Source organism: Leptonychotes weddellii, chromosome 10, assembly GCF_054177405.1.
Source record: "Leptonychotes weddellii isolate Sample4059 chromosome 10, ASM5417740v2, whole genome shotgun sequence".
NCBI lineage: Eukaryota > Metazoa > Chordata > Mammalia > Carnivora > Phocidae > Leptonychotes > Leptonychotes weddellii.
This window is the reverse complement of record NC_138378.1, coordinates 37,673,901-37,701,501: the sequence shown is the minus strand read 5'-3', so window position 1 is coordinate 37,701,501 and position 27,601 is coordinate 37,673,901. Positions and strand designations below refer to the sequence as shown.

General features: G+C 51.1%; 1 protein-coding gene across 1 annotated transcript in view; it reads left to right on the top strand.

Moving 5' to 3' along the window:
* The window catches only part of RRBP1 (ribosome binding protein 1), a 62,601-nt gene that overhangs the window by 13,562 nt on the left and 21,438 nt on the right, over positions 1-27,601 (top strand). The window contains exons 2-5 of the mRNA XM_081832294.1: positions 8,781-10,584; positions 22,899-23,047; positions 24,292-24,567; positions 26,192-26,244. Of these exons, the coding sequence (XP_081688420.1) occupies positions 8,802-10,584; positions 22,899-23,047; positions 24,292-24,567; positions 26,192-26,244 (2,261 nt within the window). The 5' untranslated portion in view covers positions 8,781-8,801. The remainder of the gene's footprint in view (positions 1-8,780; positions 10,585-22,898; positions 23,048-24,291; positions 24,568-26,191; positions 26,245-27,601) is intronic.

The window sequence follows — 27,601 nt, the reverse complement described above, 5'->3', positions numbered from 1 at the left end:
AAAATCTAAGGAGGTGTCCCTAGAATTAAGGTTGCTGGGGGGCAAAGTCACCCTACAGAAATCTATTATGTTTCTGGGTACCAGCACCAAACAGAATGAAACAGAGACCACATTTGCAATAGTGGGGAAACTATTAAGAACCAAGAAATAACTTTTTCCAAAAGCGTGTAAGTGTCCAGTTCCCACAGTGTGCATTATTTTCCTCTGCCAGGATACCCGTGTTTTTCTGTTTGGATGTTGTCCGTACAGCCATATAAATGGGCAACTCCTACCCCGATGGCATATTTCGTAGAGCCTTCGTTCATCGCGCATTTGGGAGTGTTGATGTGCTCAGGTTTGCTTGGATACAGTGCGGAAGAGACTGGTCCCTGCTTTCTGGGAGCCTGATGTCTGGCCCATTAAGAATTCTGTCGTGGTCCAGCAAATCTTAACAGTCGTCATTTAGAGAATCATTTAGAGAAGTCGGCGTTCTGGATTCCTACCTTAGAGGCATGTTGTCTTCATTGATGAGGTGAAGCCTGTAAGCTCTAGGAAGATTTAGGCCTTTTGAAGTACCTACTTTTCCAAACACTGGCATTTTGGAAAAACACAAGAACATGTCCATTCTTTCTTTTTTTCCTTAGGCATAGAAATTGAATCTGAAATAGCCGATGAATAAGCAAAGGCTTATAATAGAATACATTTCTATTTTTAGTGTTTCATCTTTCTTTAAAATGAGAAGCATTGTTTTTTTAAAGTGGGAAGTCAGTTGTTTCCATTCTCTTAAAACATGAAATAAATTATTTCAGAATATACTGTTTAGCAACCAAATTTTCTCTTAGTTTCTCTGGGTTAAAAAAAAAAAATCAGAGATTACACTTATTATTTAGATGAGGTGATGAGAAAACCCTCTTCCAGACATTTAGAAATGTTAAAGTTAATAAACATTCTCTAAAAAAGCATAGCTGAGCTTATAAGCTACTAGTAAGAGAGATTGCCAGAAGCCTCTGGCAATGGAGGGTGAGGGGAATGACTGGGGCCTAGAAGTAAGCTGACCCTGGGTGTGGGTGGAGTCCGGTCAGCAGGAGTCTCCTGGGTCTTTGGCTGTCATGACCCAGGGGGAACAGGAGTTCGTTGAGGGGGGGAATGGGACCTGAGCCTCCCCTCACCCCCTCGTGTGAAACCTGCTCCCTTGAAGGGCCGCTCCCTCAAGGGAAGGGCAGACTAGTGGCCAGGAGCGATGACCCAGGAGCTTATCTGTTTTGTCCTGGGGCAGAGGAGGCCGGCAGTCCCTGAGAATCTTGTTTACTGGAAGCCCATGCCTTGTGTAGAAATTAATCGGCGGCTGCTGCTTTCTGAGGGTCTGGTTGAAGCAGAGATTAAGCTGCTCCGAAACAAGCCCACAATTCAGCCTAGATAGGATTGCCTCTGATGACGTCCCACCAAAGATGTGACACAAAATCACTATTAAAGGTATAAAAGTAGATGATGAAAAATAGTAATGGAAAAAAATAGTACCAGGAAAAAAAACCAGGCCAACTTGAAAACAAATAGTTTATTCAAAGGGCTGATTATACAGCTGGTTAGATTCAGCTGAAGAGACTGTTGGTGAAGTGGAACATAGGTCTGAGGAGTTTTCCCAAGTGGCGGCACGGAGAGCTTGAGGTCTAATTAGGAATCCTGCCACGAAGAAGGAGCAAGAATGTTTTCAAAAACAAAGTGGCCCGGGCACCTGGGTGGCTCAGTTGGTTAAGCGACTGCCTTCGGCTCAGGTCATGATCCTGGAGTCCCAGGATCGAGTCCCGCATCGGGCTCCCTGCTCGGCGGGGAGTCTGCTTCTCCCTCTGACCCTCCCCCTTCTCATGCTCTCTCTCTCTCTCTATCTCATTCTCTCTCTCAAATAAATAAATAAAATCTTTAAAGAAAAAAAAAAAAAAGTGGCCCAGGGTTTTCCAGAATTTATGAAAAACGTGAGCCCTCAAGCTCAGAATGTGCAATGAGCCTAAATAAGATACACACCTAAAAATATTTTGTTGAATCCTTAGAACCCCAAAGATGAATCTTTGAAAGTTATGAGAGATTTTCTTTTAAAGGTAAGGAACAACAAATCAATAGCATGTTTCCCAATAATAACTCCTCCTCCCCCACCAAAAAGAGCCAGAAGACAGGAACACAGATAAAATAATGTCTTCAAAGTGGTGAGAGAAAAGGACTGTCAGCATGGAATTTTGTACTCAGTTAATCCATTCATGAAGTGTGTGGGTGGAGTAAAGATATTATTGCAGCTCTGTGGGGACTTGAGAAAGTTGATCCAGAATTGATCCTTGCTGAAAGAGCTGGTCAAGGATGTACTTTGGAAAGACCCCAAAAGAAGGGGGTGAGCTGCAAGAAGCAGTGGTCTGCGAAAAAAATTGGTAAACATTTAGGGAATGCAAACATGAGCTGTCTGAGGAAAAACAAGGAGTAGTCCTGGGGTGTGTGTTGGAGAAGGAGTGGAGGTGTGCACCAGGTTGGAAAAGGGGTTCATGGCAGTTGGAAGGGCACCAGACTTCAGGCCTTCTCCAGTTCTGCTGCTGTTGGAGAAGTGGCTGGAGGCATTGGTGAAATCAGGTCAAATATGTATGTTAGGAAAATGGAAGGGTCAGAAACATTTTAATTAGGGGTGTCTGGGTGGCTCAGTCGGTTAAGTGTCTGCTTTGGCTCCGGTCATGATCTTGGGGTCCTGGGATTGAGCCTTGCATTCAGGCTCCCTGCTCAGCTGGGAGGCTGCTTCTTCCTCTGCCCCTCCCCCCCACTCATGCATGCGTGTGCACGTGCTCTCTCTTAAATAAATAAAATCTTAAAAAAAATTTTAATTATAAGTTTAGGAGTCAGTAAAAAAAAATAAAAGCATTATTAACATCCAAACACCATAGAGGAAAAGGAGATAAAATCTAAATAGTCCAATAGGATGCATAAATAAAGGGGGTGGGGGCAGAATAAGCAAAGAAGAAGGATTATAAATAGGAATGACAAAATAAAGGTTTAAATGAGTCCAGTTATATAGGAAATCACAATAGGCGTTGATGAATTAAACCTACCAGTTAAAAAGACAAATTGCTACACTGGTCTTAAAATAAAATCCAGCTTTATGCTATTTTTAAAAGTTCTACTTAAAACATACAAACACAGAAAGGTTGAAAGTGAAGAATAGAAAATGATTCTAGGCCAATATTAACGTCTCAAAATTTGGTATAACTTTTTAAATAATCGGACAAACTAGACTTTCATGGGGGAAAAAAGTTCATTATTAGGGATGAAGAAGGTCACTATATAATAGGGGGGAAATAGCAGACACTGTATCAGAAGATGTAACAACGCTGATCTGATGTTCACCTAATGAGATGGCCTTCAAATAAAACCCAAATTGACAGATTCCCAGGAGAAACCGTTAAGTCCATGATCATGATGGGAAATGTTAAAAGCGCTCAATAACTATTAGATTGAGCTGGCAAAACGTGGTTCTGTAAAACATTATTAAGCTCAAACTAAGGATGCACATAGAACCCTTCACTCCATAGAGTATACATGTATTTATAAAAATTGACCACAATCTAGCAAAATATACCAAATACCATAGTCTGAATCAGTATGTTGAGCCTCAAAATTAATTTAATTGATTATGAAAAACCTGTTCAAATATTTTAATGGTGTAGAAAATACTGGTGCATCCATGTACTAGTATTGAGTTATTTCATGAAAGTTCTGTTATTTATATGTTGTGTATGTTTCTGTGTCCTGGGTCATGGAAAAAATTATTATGCCTGGATCCTGGTTAAAAGTCTGAAAGCTTTGTCCTCTATCACACAGATCAGATCCTCTGATGACAGCACAGTTAAATGAGGAACTATCAATGATTACGCAAAGCCTCAAGTGCTACCTCATGAGTCTAAGAGATCATATGGGAACTAGAAAATACAACTGAACAGTCGTGAAAATTGTGTGTGTGTGCTGTAGCTTGTAGGATGAAGGTACAGCAGTACTTAGAGGGAAATTTATTGCCTTAATTATTTGCTACAAGAAAAAAGAAAGGCCTGAAAATTAATAAATGTCCATGTCAGGAAGTTAGAACAGAATAAACCAGTAGAAATGAGAGGAAGGAATAATGAAAATTAATTATTTATGCTGGATCACAAACCCAAAAGCTGGTTCTGGAATCATTGAAATTTATAATGGGCCAAGACCTGGAAACAACCTAAGTGTGCATTGACAGATGGGTGGATAAAAACTAATGATGTAATGTATGGTGATTAACATAACAATAAAAACTTAAAAAATAAATAAATAACCTTTAAGTCTAAAAAAAAAAAAGTGCCACACGCACACTTGCACACACACAATGGAATATTACTCATCCATAAAAGGAAACCTTGCCATTTGCGGCAACATGGAGGACCTTGAGGGCGTTATGCTAGGGGAAACAAGGCAGAGGAAGACAAATTTCATATGATCTCACTTCTATGTGAAATCTTAAAAAAAAAAAAAACCACACCAGACTGGTTTCCTAGAAAAAGAGATGGCATGTGGTTAACATGGGCAGGGGGAGGGGGACTAGCAGCCAGGGGGTCAGGAGATACAGATGCCCGGTTACAACGTAAGTCAGTTCTAGGGGTGTACCAGACAGCATGATGACTAAGCTAATATTGCTGTGTGTGGCCTGTCTGAAAGTTGAGCGAGTAGGAGCTCTCTTCACGAGGGAAAAAAAAATGTTTTTCCTTTTTTTCCTGTCTTGTTTTTTGTCTCTGTATGAGATGATGGATATTAACTGAACTTAGTGTGATAATCATTTATATCATGTATGTATATATGACATATATATGTCAAGGCATTGTGCTGTACACCTTAAACTTACACAGTTCTGTATGTCTGTTCTATCTCAATTAAAACTGAGTGGAAAAATGAAATGAAATTAGCACTTAAAAATCAGCTCCCTCCCCCCTCCCCCCACCGCCAAGAACAGATCTGAAAACACCACATCTTGACAGTTTTACAGGCAGATTCTACCAAACCAAAGAACAGGGGGAAGGGGACCATCCTTAGCTCATTTTATGACCCATGAGTGACCCTGCTACCAAGATCACATAAGAACAGGGTCATGAGAATGACTCCTGATCTTTCTCACTTACGAGCACACATGCAAATCTCACATAAAAAAAAAAAAAGGTGAACAAACCAAATCTAGTGATAATATTAAAAAAGAAAAGGCCCAACATCAAGAAGTGTTTATACCATACGAACCATTTGTGAGTTAACATTGGAATATATATTATTGTGATTCAGCCCATTTCAGATCAGAGAAAATGTCAAGTGATAAAGAAAAAGCATTTGCTAACATTCAGTACCCAATTGTTAAGAAGAAAAGAAAAGGTAACTAGGAATTCAAGATAGCTTAACCGGATGAAATGTTTCTACCAAAAATCCTACGGTCAACACGGCATCTAATAGAAGTGGAGACTCAGAGATGAGCCCAGTCAGCCCCCCTCCAACCCTTGTCAACACTGCTTCAGAGTCCTGTGACACGAGAGCTGGGGTGGTAGGAAATGGATGATCACAGTATTTTTCACAATATTTAAAAACCGTAGGAGATGGGGGGTGCCTGGATGTCTCAGTCGGTTAAGCATCTGACTCTTGATTTCGGCTCAAGTCATGATCTCAGGGTCGGGAGATGGAGCCCCACGTCCGACTCCGCACTGGGCATGGAGCCTGCTTGGGATTCTCTTTCTCCCCCTTCCTCTGCCCCTCCCTCCCTTCTCAATCTCTCCTCTCTTTAAAAAAAAAAAAAAATCAGTAACAACAAAAACATCTTAGGAGATGGTAGTCTGATGTGGCCGTATCTGCTAGGGTCTCTGATTTATTGTCACTCTGTTTTAGTTTTGTACCTTCCTAGCTGGTCACCTGTGCCCAGAAAGTGCATCCAGAGACTTGCTCCCTTGGACATGTGCCCAGCATACCCCTGCCCCATGCGTCTCCGTGCACCTGCACGTGGCCCATGGCAGAGCAGCTGCTTAGCCATGAGAGCCGGCCCCGGGGGGTGGGCGTGCTGTCGAGGGTCTCTTCACAAGACCTACCCAAATCCCAAATGCCAAATTGGCCTGAAGTGGCCAATTTGGACTGGGTAGGTTGGGCCACACGAGTTAGCAGATGTATGCCATGTCTAAAGAACTGCTACTCACGTTTGCTCCCTGAATCCTTACCTGCTAGGAACAGAAGAAAAGCCGTTTTCTTAGGACCCTCAAGGTGGGTCAGTGAGTTTCAGCCAGCCGAGCCTGGGAGTGGTCCCCGAGCCCCTGGGTGGCCTCCTGCTTCCTTCCCTCCCGGGGCCTCGACCTTTCTGCTCTACACTCTTAAGTGTACTAGCAATAGTAAGTAAAAGCACCTAGTTCATAGACGTCTCCCGAAGTGACAGAACGTAGGTTCTTTGCGGTCAGCCCATACAAGATGTGGGTGGTCACACATCTGGCCCAGTTCTTTGCCCACCTGGGCCTGGCCCTGTGGGAAACCCCGGGGGGACATTCCTGCTGGGGGTCCTTTCAATGACAGCAGGGATTCCAGAAGCAAAGCCCCCGGAGTGCTGGTCTCCAGAGCACACTTGGGAGGCATCACTGGCTCACCCTGTGAGTCTGGGGTCTCTCCATGAGGTTTCTGCCCCATACAGGCCAGCTGCAGAGCAGCGAGACTGCTGGCTTTCACTTAGCTTTCCTTGCTGTTGCTGGTGATATGGCCTTAGCCGTAAGCGTTCCAGTGTATTACTTCTCAAGGCTAGGGCTTTTCATTTTCCTGTGAAAGATTTCTTTTAAAGAAATTCTAACTCAGGAATTAGTGGTGGGAATAGGATTTCTTTTTAGAGCAGCCCGTTCTGCAAAACTTGGAAGGCACATTGTGCTGCCATCAAACATAACATTTGTGTGTGGCAGAGGAAAAATATTCTCCCCAGCTAGCTTTTCTCAAGTCTGTGCTCCCAACAGAGGATATATTTTTGTATCCCATATTGGCCTAACTTGAGTAAGATTCAAGACAACTTTTTTCAACCCTGGCTTTTCTGCCTCCACCACAAGGCTGCCCTGATCCCACAGTGCTCAGCGGGAGACAGTCCCTGCTTTGTAGGAGCCTGGTGGCGTGTCAGCGTGGTGACCCTGCTACAGCTCCCTGGGACATGGCCCCTTGAGGCTACAGTTGTTGAGAAGCCACTTGGGTCTTATGGAGTGACCCAGGCCCCTGGCATCATGCTGCCTTGGACAAAGGGGAGTGTGTCAGAGGACTTTTGTCATCAGAATAGATTAATACAGTGATTATAATGTAGTGTTTGTACCTGAATATGTCCATGTTGGCGAAGTTTTGAGAGGTCCTTGTGAGGACCCAGAGTTTTAGTTGGTGGATGCCCACCAAGAAATGGAAGCTGACCGTAGAACGTTCCAAGCCTTCTTGTCCCTGCCCTTCCATCCACTGGATTCCCTCCAGGGCTGAGCAGGGTGCAGTTTCCTTTCTGATACCTTGTTTGTGAGTGTGTTCCTGGAAAGGCTAATTTGGGACAGCCTCTCTTGAGGGCGCCTGGCTATGGCTCACATGGTCAGAACCCACGGCCAGAGGTCAGAATCCACTTGCCGAGGATTCGAAGACTCTGTGAGCCCACCTCACACTTCATTCGTGGAGGTTACAGCTGTGATAAGGAGGTTCCCCCGGTCCTGCAGACCCAGGGTGATAGTCTGGGAGGAGAAAATGTTAGAGCTCCCACAACCGACTGAGCCACCCAGGTGCCCTGCAAGTTCTGCAGCTCTTTAAGAACGATCCTGAAGCCCATTTTTTCCTCAGCAAATTTTTGATCACTTTTCAGGATTCTGAAGGATTGTCTCTGACCCTGGGTTACTGTGTTTATCACAGCACTGAGGAAGGGAGACAACAGAGTTAGAGATGGTGTGCCAGGGGCCTGCTGGCCAGAATGCATGCAGCTCAAAGCCTGTAGAAGGACTTGGTTTGGTTTACATGGTATTTTAAAAAAATCTGTTGATTTCACTTTGAAAAACATTTCTAGCCTAATTCAAAAAAGTGAAAGATCTCTCAACATGGCAGTCACATTTCTACAACAATCAGCTATAGCTGGGGGACACTTGTCCCCTAATTTACTGGGGCATTCTTGCCACAGTCCTCACCACTCCCCATTGTCTCACCCCTGGCCGGGCTTGTGTTTATGTGCATCTTTGACCCCTGCAACGGAGAATCTCTTGAACTGTGATTATAGCTTCTGAGTCTCCAGGGTATTATGTGTCCAGACCTGCACTCTGCCATTCCTCTGTTGCCTCCTGTCCTAGCACTAATGGGGTCTGCTCTTATCTTTCATAAAAATTCACTTCTGGGGGGTGCCTGGGTGGCATAGTCAGTTAAGCATTTGACTTTTGGTTTTGGCTCAGTTTGTGATCTCGGGGTCATGAGATCAAGCCCCTGTGAGGCTTCAGGATCTTGAGATTGAGCCCCGTGTTGGGCTCTGCACTCTGCGTGGAGTCTGCTTAAGTTTCTCTGTCCCCTTCCCCCCATGAGCACGTGCTCTCTCTCTCAAATAAATAAATCTTAAAAAAAAAAAATGCCTCACTTCTAAAGAGGGGCAGGAAGGGATGTATGACATCAGAGATTGCCGGAATTTGTTTCTTCTTTGACTTTATCAGTCTGAAGAATTAGTGAAAGCTTAACTTTGGGGGTAGGGATGAGGATAGAAACTGTCAAATGCTGCAGTTTCTGCAAAAAGTAATATACATGTATGTATTTGGCAGGTGAAAGGAAAGCAAGCCAGGATGGATATTTACGACACTCAGACCTTGGGGGTTGTGGTCTTCGGTGGATTCATGGTCGTTTCTGCCATCGGCATCTTCCTCGTGTCAACCTTCTCCATGAAGGAGACGTCCTATGAAGAGGCCCTGGCTAACCAGCGCAAGGAGATGGCGAAAACTCACCACCAGAAAGTGGAGAAGAAAAAGAAGGAGAAAACAATGGAGAAGAAAGGAAAGACCAAAAAAAAGGAAGAGAAACCTAACGGGAAGATACCTTACCATGAGCCAGCCCCCAACATGACCATCCTTCTCAAAGACCCAGTGCGGGCACCTGCAGTGGCTGTGGCTCCAACTGCAGTCCAGCCCCCCATGGTCATTGCCCCTGTAGCCACGGTACCAGCCATGCCCCAAGAGAAGCTTGCCTCCTCCCCTAAGGACAAAAAGAAAAAGGAGAAAAAAGTGGCAAAGGTGGAACCAGCAGTCAGTTCTGTAGTGAATTCTATTCAAGTTCTTGCTTCTAAGGCTGCCATCTTAGAAACTGCTCCCAAGGAGGTGCCTATGGTGGTTGTGCCCCCAGTGGGTGCCAAGGCCAGTACCCCAGCCACCGGCCCTGCACAGGGCAAAAAGTCAGAGGGAGCCCAGAACCAGAGCAAAAAGGCAGAAGGAACCCCCAACCAGGGCAAAAAGGCAGAGGGGGCTCTTAACCAGGGCAAAAAGGCAGAGGGAGCCCAGAATCAGGGCAAAAAGGTAGAAGTGGCCCCAAACCAGGGCAAAAAGGCAGAGGGGGCTCCCAACCAGGGCAAAAAGGCAGAAGGAACCCCAAACCAGGGCAAAAAGGCAGAGGCGGCCCCCAACCAAGGCAAAAAGACAGACGGGGCCCCCAACCAGGGCAAAAAGGCAGAGGGAGCTCCCAACCAGGGCAAAAAAGTAGAGGGGCCCCAGAATCAGGGCAAAAAGGCAGAAGGGGCACAGAATCAGGGCAAAAAGTCAGAGGGGGCCTCCAACCAGGGCAAAAAAGAGGAGGGGACCCCAAACCAGGGTAGAAAGGCAGAGGGGAGCCCTAATCAGGGCAAAAAGGTGGAAGTGGTTCAGAACCAGAGCAAAAAGGCAGAGGGAACCCCCAACCAGGGCAAAAAGGCAGAAGGGGCCCAGAACCAGGGCAAAAAGGCAGAGGGGGCCCAGAACCAGGGTAAAAAGGCAGAGGGGACCCAGAACCAGGGCAAAAAGGCAGAGGGGGCTCCCAGCCAGGGAAAAAAGGAGGGAACCCCAAACCAGGGCAAAAAGGCAGAGGGGACCCCCAACCAGGGTAAAAAGGCAGAAGGGGCCCCCAACCAGGGAAAAAAGGAGGGAACCCCAAACCAGGGCAAAAAGGCAGAGGGAACCCCCAACCAGGGCAAAAAGACAGAGGGGGCCCAGAATCAAGGCAAAAAGGCAGAGGGGAGCCAGAATCAGGGCAAAAAGGCAGAGGGGGCCCAGAATCAGGGCAAAAAAGCCGAGGGGGCCCAGAATCAGGGCAAAAAGGCAGATTCAGTCGCTAATCAGGGCACAAAGGCAGAGGGTGTTGCAAGCCAGGGTAAAAAAGCAGAGGGGGCCCCCAATCAAGGCAAAAAGGCAGAGGGAACCCCGAACCAGGGCAAAAAGTCAGAAGGGTCCCCCAACCAGGGCAAAAAGGTGGATGCATCTGCCAATCAGGGTAAAAGGGCAGAGTCAGCTCCTATCCAAGGCAAAAATGCAGAAATGGTCCAGAGCCAAGAAGCACCAAAGCAAGAGGCTCCTGCAAAGAAGAAGTCTGGTTCAAAGAAGAAAGGTGAGCCTGGTAAGTCATTCTGATATCTCTGAACTTGGAGGGGAAAGCTATCTTTCAGTGGCTTTTGGATTCCCTTTGGGAGCGCCGTGTGTATCAGTTAGCTGTAGCCACAACAGAGCTGTGTAACAAACATTCCAGAATTCGGTAGCTTACACCAGCAGTCATTTATTCTTGTTTATGCTTCTGTTGAATTGTCTGAAGGTTGACTGATCTGGGTTGTCTCCACTGAGTGGCTCACGCTGCAGTTTAACTGGGTTTGGCTCCTTGCCGCAGGTCGAGCCTCGGTCTGTTGCACACGTGTTCCTTCTGGGCTCCAGCCTGAGGCTTCAGGGATTCTGGAGGGCAGAAGCCCTTCTCATGGTGATGGCAGAGCTGTAAAAGGACACATTTGAAACCAACATTCTATTGGCTCGAGCAAGTCATGTGACTGAGCCAGCATCAAGGGGCAGGAAGCCCACTGTCTCCAGTGGGATGGACTGCCATGTGAGGTTGGAAAAGGTGTGAGTAGGTGTGAGGAGAGGTGAGGAATTAGGAATAGTAATTCCATCCACCACTCAGTCTGGAACACTTCTGTGTCGTGGCAGGTCTTTCTTAGAGGCCTGACTGCATTCCGCGGGTCTGTTCTGTTGCTTACCTCACCTGGTACTCATGTCTGTCTGTCTGTTAAATGAATAATGGTAGGGTGTTTTTAAGGAGCAATGGCATCCATCCCCACCCCACCCCCAGTTTTTCCTCTTGCCTACCTCAGTTACTTCATGGGCCATTTTAGGTACTTGTCAGATAATACAGAACATTAATTTTCTGTTATCTTTTTCGTGCATATTACTAGAGAAATTGGGCCAGTGAGTTCAGTTTCATGTTTATCATTCATTTGATACGGTAGTCTTATGTTTTCTATTCTTTCTTTTTTTTTTTTTAGGTCTTTGATTAGGGGCACCTGGCTGGCTCAGTCAGTAGAGCATGCGACTCTTGATCTCAGGGTCATGAGTTTGAGCCCCATGTTGGGCATGGAGCCTACTTTAAAAAAAAAAAAAAAAAGACTTTGACTAGTCATAAGTTGATTTGGAAAATTAATTGCATTTGTCTTAATGAGGTATCTTGGGGGGTCTGAAATGTGTGGACCTGTACTGGGTAGCACAAGGCCCTGTGTTTTTAGCTGGATTTCCCTTTCTTACCCCTTTGTGAAGCTACATTCACTTTTCTCGAGTTTCATCCTTCCCCAGCTTTTAGGGGGCATTTGCTCAGGCAGCACCCTGTTCCTTGTGAGGGGACCCTGTGCTGTGTGAATAGCTTCAGGCTCCTGCCAGGGGTCAAGGATCCGCCCACCTGGCCACACGGGTCGGGTCAGCCTCTCAAAGCCCTTTGAAAATCCAAATGTTCAGCCTCGGTCTGCCTCCTCAGGCTGGAGGGAGGGCACACTGCCTTGTCTTTAAAGTGATGTTCCACTTGACCCAGGGACAGGGTGCTTGAGACATGAATACAGGGATGGAACTGAGAACTGATCTGTTTTATGTAAAGCATCAGGTGTGTTCAGAATAGAGCTTCCTGTGTCCTATGGCCATTGTTACTGTGTTCAGCTTTAGACATCTGAAATAAGGCATGGAATAGCAATGTGATGATACTTTAGAAGGAAGGCAAATGGTACTAATTTCCAGGTAATAGCCTTGTTTGGAGGAAGACCTAACTTTCTGACCTGCGTGAGCCCACACAGCAGCTTGCTGGCATAAGAGAAAATTTGAACAGAGAAAAGAAATACCATGGGCCAGGATAAGAAAGATGAAATATTATGGAATGTGGCCAGTGCACCTGAACCTGGCATTTGACTGACATTTGACTGATTTGAATGCTACCTTAGATAGCCCCATGTGACCAGACCTCAACTCTTGCTCTCTGGTGCCCACAGTTCAAACTTCATGGCCCTAGAGCCCTCCCTGACCCGAGTCAAGGTCTCCTCTGTTCAGAGAAGGAACTCCTTTCCTGACCTGTTCCACGCCAGTGATCTGCATCCTCTCCCTCAGCATTTCCTCCTAGTCGTTAGGCAGCATGCCCCCACTAGCCAAGGCGGTGCACATCTCCAGGCCCCCGAGTTTCTGGGCCAGCCCAGCTCAAGTTGTGCCTTGAGTTGAGTGCACAGGACCCTGGAGAAATGGGGTGGACGGGCCCTGGACAGACAACAGAAGCTCACCTGCAGCTTGCAGACAAGGAGGTCAAAGGCAAGCGGCCAGGGCTGACTGCAGCCTCTTGAGCCAAGGGAGGAACATGGGATGTGCGGTATAACTGCATGAAAAGAAAGTGGCCTGCTTCCCATTCAGCAACACAGTCATGGCTGCAAGATCATAGCCACAAATGCTAAATATGAGTCAGATTAATTCTGGAACACGAAACTCCACGTACGAGATGTCATTGCAACAGAAGGGTGAGCCCCATTCCATAAGTCACTGGGAAAATCCATGCTGTCCATGGACTTGTTCCTCAGACCCTCCGTCTCCACAGCTTCTGGCTAATTGGAAACATGGAAAGAAATCAGATTTGCTGGAGAGGCGGGAATATCGCCACAAGCAACTGAAGGCTCCCAGAGTGGAGAGGGGCCTCGATGGCTTGTCACTGACCTCTGACTTCAGAGTGCATCCTCAGAGCAAGCCCTGAACTGCGTGTCTGTTTGGGGTCACCAGACCCCCAAACTAAGGACAAAAGCACACACTTCACTCATTCCACCCTCAGGCCCATAGTCCTTTACAGAGAAGAGCTGCAAAGCTGCTGGAAGCCAGGCATTACGGAGACACTTCACCTTGCCCTTCGTGCCACCCTGGCAGTGCCTCAGGGGTCCTTACTACTCCCCCTCCCCCACCTTGCAAGCTGTGGTCCTGGGACCAACAGCATTAGCATCCCCTGGGAGCTGGTTAGAAGTGCAGAGTCTCAGGCTCCACCCAGAACTACTGAGTCAGACTACATCTTAACGAGTTCCCCAGGTGATTCATCCTCATGGTAAAGCAGGAGAAGCACTGCACCGGGGGGGAATTTCTACTATCTCTGAACACATGGACTATTTCAGGATCTTTGTGGTGTTGGCACCGAGAGTGGCCTGCATCTCCCCGGGGCGGTGGGGGGACTCGAAGATGGCTTTACACCCCAACCACAGGAACACAAGGCTGAGATCACACAGTGTGCACTCAGGAAAATGAAAAATAAAGTACAAGACAGTTTTTTCCCCATGTCTCTAGACTCTCAGGCCCCCCTGAAGAATAAAGAAGTTCACCTTTCAGGTAGCCTATCAGCTGCACATGATACCCTGTGTGGCTGGCTTTTCATTCTGGGTCTGTCTGATGATCCCACACGGTTGCTTTTGCGGCCAAGTGCCCCGTATAGGCCTTTTCATTTTTCTCATTGCAAATTCTGAGTGTCGTCCGGTCTCCCGTCATCCCAGCTGATCCATATTAATTTTGGCTGTCTTTGATATTTTCTAGGGTTTGATTTCTTTTTAAATTAAATCTAATTCATCCAGCCCTTACATTTTTAGAGGGGTCCAGTCTAAGCAGATTCTTCCAAATCTTGAACATGCTGCCCAAGATCAGAACATTTCTGACCCCCCCCCCCCATTGACATGACACCCCCTCCCCTCACCGCTCCGTAGTCCCCTGTGGCCGGTGGCGGCCTTCCTTGGACAGTGCAGGGAAGAACATCTCCATCTGCATAGTCAGTTCTGTTGGGCAATGCTGTTTTAAACCAGAGCCACCAGGAGGGGGGCAGCCTATGAAAATGAGCATGTCTTTGCAGCTCTGTGTTGGCACCACACAGCTCATCCCGTGCTTTGTTCTGTCTGCCTGCATCCCGCGTGGAGTGGGGGTAAGCTCCCCCTTGTCCTCCATATCCCAGCGCGATGTGACAAGTGAGGTCGTGGAGGCTGTGGCCAGCCCATGACACATGACAGATCAGTAGCAAACCCTGCCCCGGAGCTGGGGGGCACCACAGACAGGGGTGTGTCCTCAGTTGTCACCAGGTGGGCCCAGCAGGGTCCTCGCTGACAGGCACCCCAGAGAGAGACCCGGGCAGGTGTGGAGGCGGGCCCAGGACATGCTTCTGCAGGCCCAAGTTGGAACTCTTCCAGAACTTCTGATGTGTTTTTCCTACAAGAACAAATCAGGACCATGTGGTGGGTTTTACCACTTGTCCGGGGCCGGAGTTGACAGTGAACACCTGCCTGCCTAATCCATGCTTTGAAAATGTATTATTGTATGAATACGTCCTTCCAGCAAACAAAATACGAACAATGTAGAAGCATGGAAAGTGAAAAACCGAGTCTTTCCACTCCATGCCTCTCTCCACCCGTTCCCTGGGGGAACCTGGGAGATGTTCTGCTCATCACATCGGCACACCCGGCTGGGGCCTGCGGGGCACACAGCTTGGAGCTTGCTTTGCCTACCAGGGTACTGGTGACATCATTTTGTACTGTGCCTATAGGGCTGTTGCTTCCAGCTCCATCCTACTCTGGAGTAGGAATATCTCATTTATTTACTTAAATGATATTAAATAGTGTGCAGGGTTTTTTTTTAAGATTTATTTTTTTTTATGGTTTGAGAGAGAAAGAGAGTGAGTGGGGAGAGGGGCAGAGGGAGAGAATCTCTAGCAGACTGCATGCTGAGTGCGGAGCCCAAGAGGCAGGGCTCAATCTCACGACCCTGAGATCATGACCTGAGCTGAAACCAAGAGTCAGACGCTCAACTGACTGAGCCACCCAGGCGCCCCAAGAGTCTGCAGGTTTTTTTGCCACTAAAATTAATGCCGCAGTGATGTATGTGTATTATAGCGTGAGCATCTCTGTAGATACGTCATCGCTAAGTGAAAAGGCAGGTGCATTTTTAATTTAGGAGGACAGTGCTACATGGCTCCCCAAAGACATTTCATGATTTCCTATTCTCACAGAGTGATGAGAAGCCCACATGTGTGTTTTCCAGAGCCTTGCACCTGACTTTACTACTCCCATGGTGCTGTAGGAATGGTGATCACTTCAGGGGAGCATTAGAAACCCAGGTGTGCAATAAGGAGAAGGCACTTGCTTATGAAACAGAAGGCACGGATTCCTTTCTTATCGTTTGCAGAAGAGGAAACTCAGGGAACCACAGAGAAGTGGATATTTCCCCGGAACTAAAGCTCCTGAGTGTGTGCAACCCCGTTTGCAGGCCTCCACTGGTTCATTCTCATGCATGGTGTTTATTAGGAAAAGCTGCGTCCCTCTTACAGGAAGTGTGTTGTGTACATGGTGGTGGTTTCTTGAAAATCTTGAAGATCGGGGCGCCTGGGTGGCTCAGTTGCTTAAGCGACTGCCTTCGGCTCAGGTCATGATCCTGGAGTCCCGGGATCGGGTCCCACATCGGGCTCCCTGCTCAGCAGGGGGTCTGTTTCTCCCTCTGCCCTCTTCCCTCTTGTGCTCTCTGTCTCTCATTCTCTCTCTCTGAAATAAATAAATAAAATCTTTAAAAAAAAAAAAAATCTTGAAGATCTATTTTTGCCCTCAGGCTCCGTCTTTGCTGGCGTTACTTCTGCCAGCCCGCCTGCCCTGGGCTGCACGGGTGCTAATGGGAGGGTGAGGTGACCCTTTTAGGTGAACCCTTTCATCCCAGCACCTGGAAGGGAGTCCAGATTCGTATAGGCCTGGCCCCCACATAAACCAAGGACAGACTTGGGGAACATGGGATGCCCACCTGCACACGCTCCAGACCGTCCTGCTTCTGCTGGAGTTTGGCATGCGCACTGTTGCCGCTGAGTGGGGTCCTTCCCTCCTGCACTGGCTTCACCCTGGGCCCCCTTCCCCATCTGCGGCCTGTTTGCTGGGGGTCAGAAGGCCATCCAGTCAGGGCCCAGGGGATCCCGGCCAGCCTGCAGAAGGTAGAACATGCTCTCATGTTGAGATCTCACGATGACCTTGTTACTCACACACACACACAAGTTTGTGTGGGAGAAAGGCCCTCTTGGGGGACAGGACTGTGGGTAAATTTTAGTATCTTTCCTTTGCCCTTCTGCATTTTCCAGTTTTTCCATAACCTGCATTATTTTTTAGATGGAAAAGAAAAAAAAGCTCCATTATTTGTGAATCAAATAAACAGGAACTCATTGTACTAAAGTGGAACTCCTCACCTTTCAGGCACTGTGAGGCAGCCCAGCCCTGACCATAAGTCCCCTGAGTGTCTTCCAAGCGGCAGAAAGGAGTGCCTGCTCCTTCAGGGGTGCAGGTCGAGGGAGGAAAGTGGCCAGTTCTTCTCAGGCATATCCTAGCCCCTGGGTGCCCACTGTGTGGTCATGAACCGAGCTGAGATGGAAAGTTAGTGGCTCCCACATCTGTGAACCTGGCAAGGTCTTGGGGGGCCACTCAGCTCCATATGGTGCAAGCCCCCCCCACCCCCAGGCCACTCCTTCCGCCAGAGCAGGCAAAAATGCACAAATAGGATCATGTTCTTTAATCTAACGAAGCAGGGGTCAACCAGGGGTCAGGGGAGATAGGGAAGAATTTTTAGACCTACTAGGGGAACTTTGCTGAAGGGGTCTGTAGCTTTGCAGGGGCCCTAATCTTAAACCATGTGACTTGATGGAGTCACACCCCTTCCTTCGTACAATCCCATCCCCCCCAGCACCTCCCACAGTGACCCTCTTGCACTATGTGTTTGCTGGGTTACCACCAGGAATGTGACACTATTCTCAACCAGATGTTTGGTTAGGCACGTGGTTTATGAAGCTCCTTTAGATGCACTTATCCCCCTATAGGTCTGTAACGTGGATTTGTAGGTTTACCTGCTTTTCCAAAAGCAGAAACCAAAGTTCAGCTCTCTTTTGAGACTTCCCAGAAGTCACATGGACAGCAGATGGTGGCTGGGACAGCCTCCAGCCTCGGTCCCTCCGTTTGAGGCCCCTCTCAGGCCAGGCCCAGCCCACCTCTGCAGCCACTCTTCCTTCAGCCCCTTAGGGCTGAGGTACAGACAGGTGTGTATTGAGATTAGGTTTGATACTCTTTTCTTTCGAACTTGGTTTTTCAGGGTTTGAAGCTCTGAAATCTCTGTAAGGCTTTTGAGCTCTTGTTCACGTTCTGTGTCAGTTCTTCAAACCCAACTTTTCTTTTTTGAAAGAACAAAAGCATCCCTTAGGGAAGGAGCTGAATCAGTATGGCACTGCCATGTCTTAGAGAAGCTGCTGGATGACACTCTTCCAGAACTCTCCATTCAGTCATCTTAAAACATGGCGGCGCTGGGGCTCCCATGGCTGCCCTGATGTAGCTGTGGTCAGGAAGCCCACAGGTGCACAGATCTTGTCTTTTCTGCAGGCATGAGCTAAAATCTCGATTGTCATTTAAGTAAGGCGTGTTGTCCTTGGACCAGCTTCGCGACTGAGGAAGCCCATGGAAGGATCTTGCCCAGAGGTCCTACAGGGCTTGTCTTTCTTTAAGAAATACTGTGATGTTTTTCTTTTTTTTTTTTTTCCAGATGTAAACTTGATTTTGTTGAAATTTGGGGGAAAAAGTATAATGAGAAAAAGTCATTTCATCTATGGGATTTTTAAATTCCATGAAACCTTATTAAATGCACAGCCTCCCAGATTTGCTAACAGATTACTTTTTTCTCCAAAGGAAAAGGCCGGATTCAAAGGCCCCAAACCGGGCTGCTCTTAACATTCTTTGTCCTTGGTCCATGCAGGTTAAGTGCCAGATGTGAGTGTCTGTGGTAGTCGGGGGTCCAGTGTGGCTGCTCCTCTGGGGCCTCTATGGGATTGGGAAGGCAGGGCAGCCCCTGGGCAGTGGCGGGCTTTGCAGCCCGAGCTGGGCTTAGAGCCGGCTGCGTGCGTGCGTGCGTGCGTGCGTGCGTGCTGCCCCGGGGGCCGCTGCCGCCGCCTCCGATGCATTCAGTGGATCTTCCATCCGGGGCCCTGTGAGGGCTGCTTTCCCGCAAACTCAGGAGGACCCTTGCAGCCTCCGTCCCCCAGTGTGAAGCTAGTGGGGAGACCAGCAGGCATACTGGCTGGTCCCACGTCTCTAGAGACAGGTGTGCCTGCCGGCTTCTCTGTGGTGTGGGAGGGGGGTGCCGTCTCTATTTGGGGCCGGCAGGAGTCGGGCTCGCCTTTGTCTCTAAGTCGGATGGTTGCTTGTGCAGTGGTGGGCTTCACGGAGGTGCAGGGGAGCCCTTCCTGGGGCCTTGGACCCAAGTTGGGCTTAGGTGATTGGGGATGTCAGGGCATGGACGTCTCCCCAACGTTGGGGTCTGGCTTCCTGCTGTGGGAGGCGTGGGGGAACCTGGCCTACGCTGTTGGGGTGGCACTCATGCTGCGTCTGGCGCAGCAGCTGTTTGGCCTGCATCTGTGCGTCTGAGACAGGCCTGCAGCACTGGTCTGGATGTCCCCAGAACAAACGAGTGTTTCTTCCACTGGAGTTCTCCCCCAGCCCCCCAGACCTCACCCCCGTGGCAGGTCCACTGGCAGAGGCCCTGGATTGACACCTGGGCCTCTGCCCCCCCAGCTCAGCTTCCTCAGCGCCCTTGGGCCTGGCCCTCAGCTCTGGGCTCTTCCCTCCTCTGCTCCTGCCTCCAGCCTTGTTCCCCAAGTGTCCTGAAATAACATTTCCCAGTCGCACACCTTTCTCCCTACTGGTGTTGCCTATGAGATAGAATCCAGATCCTTGGGGACCGTGAAGACGTGGACCCACTGCAGTCTCACTTCTCCTTCCAAGCCAGGCTGCCTGTCCTTGCTGCCCCCACCTTGCACCAGCCCTCGCCTTCTCCGTACGCAGCAGTGCTTGGCTAAAGCATCCCGCTTTGAAATCTGTCCCGGCACCGCTGCCGCGGTTGCATCCTTGGCCGCACACCCACCCCACATTCCCTTTGTGTGGATCTGCTGCGTGGTTGCCACGCGTCCTGTGTCTCGTCTGCCTCTTAGCTGGCACTTCCACCTCGGACTTACCTTTCCAGGCCCAGCAGTTTGCTGACTGCCGGTACACAGTAGGAGCATACTTTGTGGATGGAGACCGTTGGGACCCGCCCGCCCTGGGGCAACCTGTGCCAGCCGCTGGTGTTTTGCTGGAGCCTAGTGATGGGCTGTCGCCGGGCCTGGGCCATAATCCCCTCACGGACAGGCAGCTGTTGGTGCCACCCTGTTGGCTGACGTGGCTAGACGTGAGCCGTGCGGGAGTGTTCCAGTAACTGGACGCCGGAGGAGCTGCTGCTGACACAGTACCCAGCTTTGGAGCCCCGTAGGGTCCCTAGCACTGACACCTGGCCGCTGGGGATCCTGGTAGTTACGTGAAAACTCTCCCTAGAGGACCGCATAGTTGACAGTGAGGAAGAGACTCCTAAGTGCCTGTTTGCAAGACAAGTTTAATTCTAGGTGACTAAAGCTCCCAGCAGGGTCACAGAAGGGCGCCTCATTTTGGAATTTGAGGTGTGACGTACATTATCCCGTGCTGTGTGCTCCTTGGCCGGGGGCCCAGAGAGGCAGAGGGCTCCTTCCTTTACATAAGGCCCCTTTAGTCTCACGAGAGGGTGCAGACGGAGCCATGCACCCATGCTCCCCACCCACCCAAGGCAGGAGCCACAGGGCCTGTGGGCTGTGCAGCTGTATCTGCGAGGCCGGCTCCTGGGCACCACCTTTGCATGACTTCTCTGTCCCCTGTAGGAGTCGGAGAAAGGGCAGAGTCGCTTTAGCCCCCCAAGCCCCTCCCTTTGTGTGTTGTCTGTTTTGGCGGCTGGGTGGGGTCAGGGTCTGGGGCCCTCCTGTGACTGGGGCTTGAAGGTGGCCCGCTGGTTGATTCTGCAGTGCTTTTTATGCCGGGCATTGTTCCAAACATGTTGGGATTTAATCTTTGCAGTGAGGCTGTGAGAGGGGAAAGACTGATTTTTACCCCCATTTCGCAGATGAGGAAACTGAGGCTAAGGGAGGTGAAGCAACTTGCCCAAGGACGTACAGGCAGACAGGAGTTGAGCTGTAATTTGAGCCCAGGCCACCTGGCTCAGGGGCCTTGTTCTGACCATGGTGTCCCATTGCCCAAGGGCAGAGGTGACCTGCAGGCCGGACCTGGCCCACAGATGTGTTCCAACCCCATAGTGGTTTGATTTATTTATTTTTCATTGAGGTAGCTGTCAGCACTAAAGGTCAGGAGATGACACATAAAAATCTCGTTTCTGGCTCTCCCTGGCAAGTCCGCACCTCTGAGAGTTCTGGCCCAGACCCCATGGAAGCCATCCCCTAGAGGTGAAGGAACATGTCCAAGGCCGCCTCGCTCAGGAGACTGCCCCCTGAGGAGCCCCTGGTCAGTCTGAGGCCTCTGTAGGGACAGGGGCCACCATGGCTTTAGCAGGGCATGCCTGGGGAGAGGGGTTCCAGGGCTGGAAAGGAGTAGCCCAGCCTGTCCACTAGAAAAGACAGTGTGAGCTGCACGTGTGAGCTCTGTATGTAATTCAGACTTTCCTAGTAGCCACATGATAAAAGGCAAACACGAAGCAAAGAGAATTAATTTGTGATATATTTTATTTAACCCAGTTTACTCCAAGTACTGTCATTTCAACATGTAGTCAATACAGAAAATTATTACAGATATTTTACTTTTTTTTTTTTTTTTCATACCAAGTCTTCAAAACCTGGGGTGTACTGGTACTTTGTAGCACACCTAGGTTCACGCCAGCCGCATTTCAAGTTCCCAGGAGCCCCGCGTGGCTGGCGGCTGGCATGTTGGGACAGCGCAGGAGTAGACCTTTCCTGAGTCAGGAAGGGACACTGTGCAGGGGTCAGCCTCAGAGGGGCTGTCCTGCCCCATCTGACTCCAGCTGTGTCTTTGAAAGAGTGGACTTCCCTCTTCTGGAAAACCTGGGCAGTAAGCCTCTGTCTACAGGCTGAGGGGGAAAAGCAGGGGCGCCTGTAAACCAAAATGCTAACGGTGGGGTTTTCTTCTAATAGTGAACTCGAGGGGAGCTTTTGCTTTGTTTTTGGCTCGGCTCTAGTCAGAATGTTTTTTCTAGTGTGTGTAAGTTTACCACTAAGATTATTTTATATTATATACATATCTCAGTGAAAAGGAGAAAGGCTGAAGGGAGCATGCACCTCACCCCCGCTTCATTTTCGTGACACCCTTGAGTGCTTAGGTCTCTCAGCCTGGTTATTTTTACTCTCTCCAGCTTCACCGGAGTAAGAAATCCTACGACGAAGGTGCTCATAGCAACCAGCTCGCCCACACCCCACATTCCCCCCTGTTAAGGTATCATGCTGACTGCTTTGACTTGCAATGAAAATATTGTGACTAGTCACTGAAAATATTGTGACAGGCCAGAGAATTTAGGGTTGCCATGGAAACCTTCCCCATTCATTGTCCTCAGTGAGGTGGGCTTAGCCGAAGGTGCCTCAGCAGGACGGCCTGTTTCCCTTATGTCACTCCTCTGTGGCTCCCCAGTCAGTGGGCTGTGGGGCAGATCCAGGCATTTCGGGGGGGGGTGCTGCCAGGTGGGGCACCTCAGTTCACCCTGTCCTGTCTTCAAGGCTGCCTGAGAGCCTGCAGTGTGAATGTGTGTGTGTGTAAGTGTGTGTGTGTGTGTGTGTGTGTGTGTGTGTGTTGTGTGTGGTGGGGGACACCAGGAGCACTACAGAAGTGACAGGTGGCTGTCGGCCTCCAGAAGGTCACTTATGGACTGACAAGCGGGCAGGCCCGTTGTGGAAAGAACCAAGCCCAGCCTCCCCTCTCCTAAAACCGGCCTTAGGCTTCATAAAGCTGGAAATAGTGTTTGAACCCAGGTGACTGGGAAGAGCCTCCTTCTCCCCTGGACCACAGAGATGCAGCCTGAGGGACACGAGCCTTTGCTTTCTCTCCTCCTCTCATGACTCTCTTGTGGCTCTGGGGTCTGTGTGCATGAGGGGCTGGGGCTATGGGACTCGGTCATGGCAGGGGGCTTAACCTTGCTGGGCCGTGCAGGGTGAGAACCGGACCAAGCAGTTTGCTGGAAAAAGAAGGAAGGAAAAAAGTAGCTGTGGGGAAAGTATGCTTAATTCTGCTCATTTTGACGATAACATAGGAGGGGGCATCTCCCCCAATCCAGGAACAGCCTTTCTTTCCTCGGGGACCTCTCCCGTCTGCTCTCTTTGGGCAGTTGAGAGGACGGTGCAGGGACCCGTAGTCTGGTCCATTTCTCAATACTCCGAAAGAGCTTGGGGTACCCAGGCAGGCTCTGCACTCAGCCGGCACAGCCCCAGGCAGCTGGACAGCCCTCGGCTCTGCCTGGCCCTGCTGCTTCGAGGCAGAACCGGCTTGGTTGCTGGGTCTGAGGGTAAGTCCCTGCTCCTTCTCTCTCACTGCGCAGGGCCCCCGGACTCCGACAGCCCTCTCTACCTCCCCTACAAGACGCTGGTCTCCACGGTTGGAAGCATGGTGTTCAACGAGGGGGAGGCCCAGCGGCTCATCGAGATCCTGTCCGAGAAAGCTGGCGTCATTCAGGACACCTGGCATAAGGTGGCCCCACCCTCCGTGCTCTCCCCTTAGAGCTGGCGAGTTGCAGTACTCGCCTGGTCCTGGGGCCCCAGCCTCCCCTGAATGATCCCGTTGGGCTGGCCACAAGCGGCTTGCCAAGCTGCACAGAGGTCATAAAATAGCCTCCGCTTGCCTCTCGGCAGAACCCTGCCACCCCTATTCAGACACAGGCTGCATGACTCACCCCAAGTTCACTTCGGCTTCTGCCCCAGCCCAGCCACAGAGACAGGAAGGCCATGACAGGCCAGGGCCAGGCTCTGTGTTACACGCGCCTGAGGGGGAACACGGGAGCTGCGGCCCAGCTGGCCTGTGGCCGGGGCTCGGGTGCAGGACAGAAGGTGTAGGGACACACTGCGTGGTGGGGGGGGGGCCTGTGACGGTTTTGGAAGCACCTTCCTCTGCTGTCCCACTGCCACTGGGGGCCAGCTCAGAGGCTCGCACCTGCCCTGTGGTGGTGGTGGCGAGTGAGCTGCCCCCGGGAGGTGCTGCGTGGCATGTGCTTGTTCCTTATTCCAGAGTCGGAACTGTAGGTAATTGTGCTAGAGAATTTTGTGGCACCCTAGTGGTTACTGATGTTGGGGGGTGTCCTGAGAGCCAGGCCAGTGACCCCTGCCCTGAGGCCAGTGGGGCTTACTCTCTTCCTGGCCCTCGCTGAGGTGGACACGTCGTGCAGTCACAGGGGAGCTCCTTCCTCAGTGGGCTTGGGGGAGGGAAGGGTGTCTCCTGGCGTGTGAGTGACTGGAGGTCAGGAGGACCACTCCTCCAAGGAGGCAGGCCTGGACTCACCTCAGGCCACTATCCCCAGAGTAGACCTCCCCTCCCAAGGTCTCCACACTTCAGCTAGCAGCCTGCAGGCTTCACACAGCAGCTAAGGGGTGGGCACCGGAAGCGATGACTCATTGCCCCTCGGTGGGGTAGGAAGAGGCCCTGGCCACCATTGGTCCCAGTTAATGGGAAACACCATGCCCCTAAAAACTAGCCCAGAGAACTGAAGCTTTTGGTCTAAACAGCTCCTAAGTACAGTGGGCCTAGAGGCCTGGCAGCCCGGGTGGCTGAGGTCGGGGTGCCTTTCCCAGAAGTGAGTGGAGTCGGGATAGAACCGGCTCATCTAGAAGCCCCATCCCGCTTGATCAGGGCCCTGCTGTCTCTTGTCCTGGGTCCTGGTCTGATTGCTGGGGCAGGGGGACGCAGCCCCTCTGTTAACACTGCTCTCTGGGCACTTGTAGGCCACTCAGAAGGGCGACCCCGTGGCAATTCTGAAGCGCCAGCTGGAAGAGAAGGAGAAGCTGCTGGCCACAGAGCAGGAGGACGCGGCTGTCGCCAAGAGCAAACTGAGGGAGCTCAACAAGGTACAGCAGCGTGCGCGCCCTGTCCCGAGCACCCCTGGGCCGTGGCCAGTGCTGCCCCCACATCGTGGGTCGGCCTTCCCGCCTTGGAGCCTGGCTCGGGCCTGCCGGCTTGTGACTGCCCCCCCGCACTGGGGCGTCTGTGGCTGGCTGGGAGCCTGACAACCTGCAGCCGGATCGCCTGTGGTGGCCCTTGGCTAGCTGTGGGGTGGCGGCCCCCCCATGACCACGTGTCTAAGAACGCATGGATGTTAAGTTGGGGCTTAGGGCCCTCAGTTTGTGACGGGCTATCTTTTTAGGGTATGCACCCTGAAAGGAGGTTGGGCCCAGTGGATCCAAGGTGGTTTTGTTGAAAATTGGAGCAAAAACTTGTGGGGAGGGGAGTGAAGGAGCTGCTCTCCTCCCCTTTTCTGCTGTCTATGGAGCAGACCTGCGGGGAAGGGGCTGGCTCCTTAGCATCAGCTGACGGCTTGCCACCCAGGTAACACTTGTACTTCCTGAATGATAGTCATGGGTCCGTGCTGCCGCCGAGGGCTGGGGGCGTCATTCACGATGTGTCAGGACACATGACACAAGGGGCCACTCCCCTCACCCCCGGCCACCCCTGTCAGAACTCACTGGGCTTTGTCCCATGCCTCTCTCTTGAGAGCCCTACGGGGCTGGTTACACCCAGTTCGAAAGCTGTCTTTTTCAGTAAAATTCTGTGGTTTGCTCTCACCGTCCCGCCGCTTACCTGCCTCTTCTGTCTGGGCGGCAGGCCCAGGGAGATGGCCTAGGACTGGTGATGTCCCACGCGGTCTGGCCTTCCTCAGGGCCCCTCCATCTGCTTGTTCGAGAATAGTTGGAATCAAGGCAGCCTGAGTTTCTGACCCCAGTTGGAGGGACGTGAAGTTTGTGCAGTGGGGATGGCAAGAGCAGAAGATGAACCTCTGGGTGGTTACTCTTGGTTAATGCTCCACCCAGGAGAAGAAAAGAAAAAGGCAGGTCTCTTTGGCCTTCCTTAGAGCTTAGTAGGCTTCTGCCCGGTGGGCCCCATCGTCTCTGTCAGGGCTCTCCGCATGCAGCCTTCATGTGAGCCCTTCTTGGCTCGTTGGTTAAATGCAGGGGGAGCCACTCGCCCTGCTGCCAGGAGCTGGCTGTGCAGCCTCCCCCACTTGGCTGGTGGTGCGCCATGGGCTAGAGCGGATGTGCCATGAAAGAGGGCCAGCTGGGCAGCACACCAGTGGTTAAGTCTGGTTTTGGGGGGCCTTCCTTCTGTGTCCTCTTTCTGGACAAACTGAGAAATCCCTGTGAAATTTGTTGACCTCCCCCCGCAAATAAAGGTCAAGTGATCACAGGAGCGAGCATTCCCGCAGCTGCTCGGCCGTGTGGCTGTCTGGCTAGTTCCTTGTGCCTGCCCCCTTGAATTTAGGCTGAGCTGGAGGTGTGATGCATGAGTGGGTGCAGCCTCTGACAGTCACAGTGGCCTGTTTCTTCTCCATTCCTGGGGTCTCCAGCCACCGAGGGCAGGGCAGCGGGTGCAAGGCGGGAGTGTACCCCACAGGAGAGCCCTTAGATGCTGCCCCTCATGCTGGACATTTACTGCTCTCTCTCTCGGTGGTGGCCGCTTGACAAGATTTCCAAAACCACAGTGGCAGCCCACCTGATAGAGTAGCTCCCAGTCTACAAGCTGCAGGGCTCTGTGAGACACGTGGGGACACCCCCTTGGTGCTCATTACCCATCCTGCTCTGAGGTGTCCAGCCAGGCCCCCTTCCCCTGGCCATACCCTCCTCCCTGCAGCCCCAGGAGGCCCCAGGAGGCCCTTTTGGGCTCCTGATTGCTGACGTGGTCCCGTGAGGCCCTCTTTAAGCTCTGTCAGTGGCTCCTAATCCTCAGACCAGAGCTTGCACCCCTGAGCGCCCACTCCATCCGCTCCCCCAACACGTGGCCTTTCGTTGCTGCCCCTGGGCCTCTTCTCCTGTCCCTTCCTTAGCCTCAGAGGCCTTTCACTGCATAGCTGGTTGGAAATTTTCTCCTTATCCTTGAAGACTCCTTTGGCCTCCCTCCCTTGGGAAGCCTTCCAGAGCCCTGTTTTCTTCTCCCAGATTCTGGAGGTCATCACCGCAAGCATGTGTCATTGTATCTGTCCCCTGTGATCCTGGCCACCTTGCCTGGCTCGGCCTCGCAGGCTGCTTGTTAGTGAGTGGTCACCGAGGCCCAGGGCCAGCACACAGCTCAGAGGAAGCCTTCCCAGCCCTGGGTGATGTATCTCCCCCAGGGCTCCGTGAGGTCAGCTGTAAAATGGGGATCGTGACCCCCATCTTACTGAAAGAAAGGAGTGAGACACCCGCTTGTGTCAGAGTGGATGCACAGTGGTGGCCACCTCTCCCGTTCCGGTAGATAATCAGTGAAGTGTCCCTTGGCGTGGACCTCATGCTCCTGTGGGCTCGCCCCCTGGCCAGGGCCAGGAAGATGATTGTGTGAATGGTGAGGCCATGGGGTCCCAGATGGTCTCAGGGAAGGCCGGGCACCCATAGCAGCTCTGACGCCCAGCGGCCACCCCATCTGCCTAGCTCGTCCCCTAGCCTCTGATTTGCTCCTGTCCCAGCCCCGGGGGACACTCTGGCCCTTGGGGATGGGTCTCCCTGGCAGCCCTGGCCTGGAGAGCAAGAGGATTTCCCACTTCTCTGGTCTCCTGCCTGGGATAGGGATGGGACAGGGCCTGGAGTCTGTGAGATGCTTGGTCACCGCGGTTACCCAGGCTAGTTGGGCCCACACCAAGTAGTTGTCAGCCTGGCTGGAGGCCCACTGGACGGGGAGCACCCCCAGCCCCAAGGGCCTTTCTTCAGTTGTCACTCTGCTTTCCATGGCTTCTGGCCATTGCCATTCTTTCAGGAATGACATAGACTCCAACCAGCCCCTCTCCCTTGACCAGCCCTTCCCACCCTGTGCTCTGCCTGAGGCTTTGGGTCCTCAGGCCCAGCATCCTGTGCTCATCATGGGCATCTGATGCTGAGCAGAGCAGGTGCTCCCTAGGCTGGGTGGAAGGACCGAGCAGCTGCACTGGAGACCCAGGCCCTCCAGGAGTGGGGCCAACCTCCTAGTCATGGTGGGACGGGCATTGTCTCTTTCCCCGCCCCAGCATCAAGGCTCACTGCCTCTTCCGTCCTGATACAAGCCCTCGAGTAGGCCGTTCTGGGGCCCGGATGT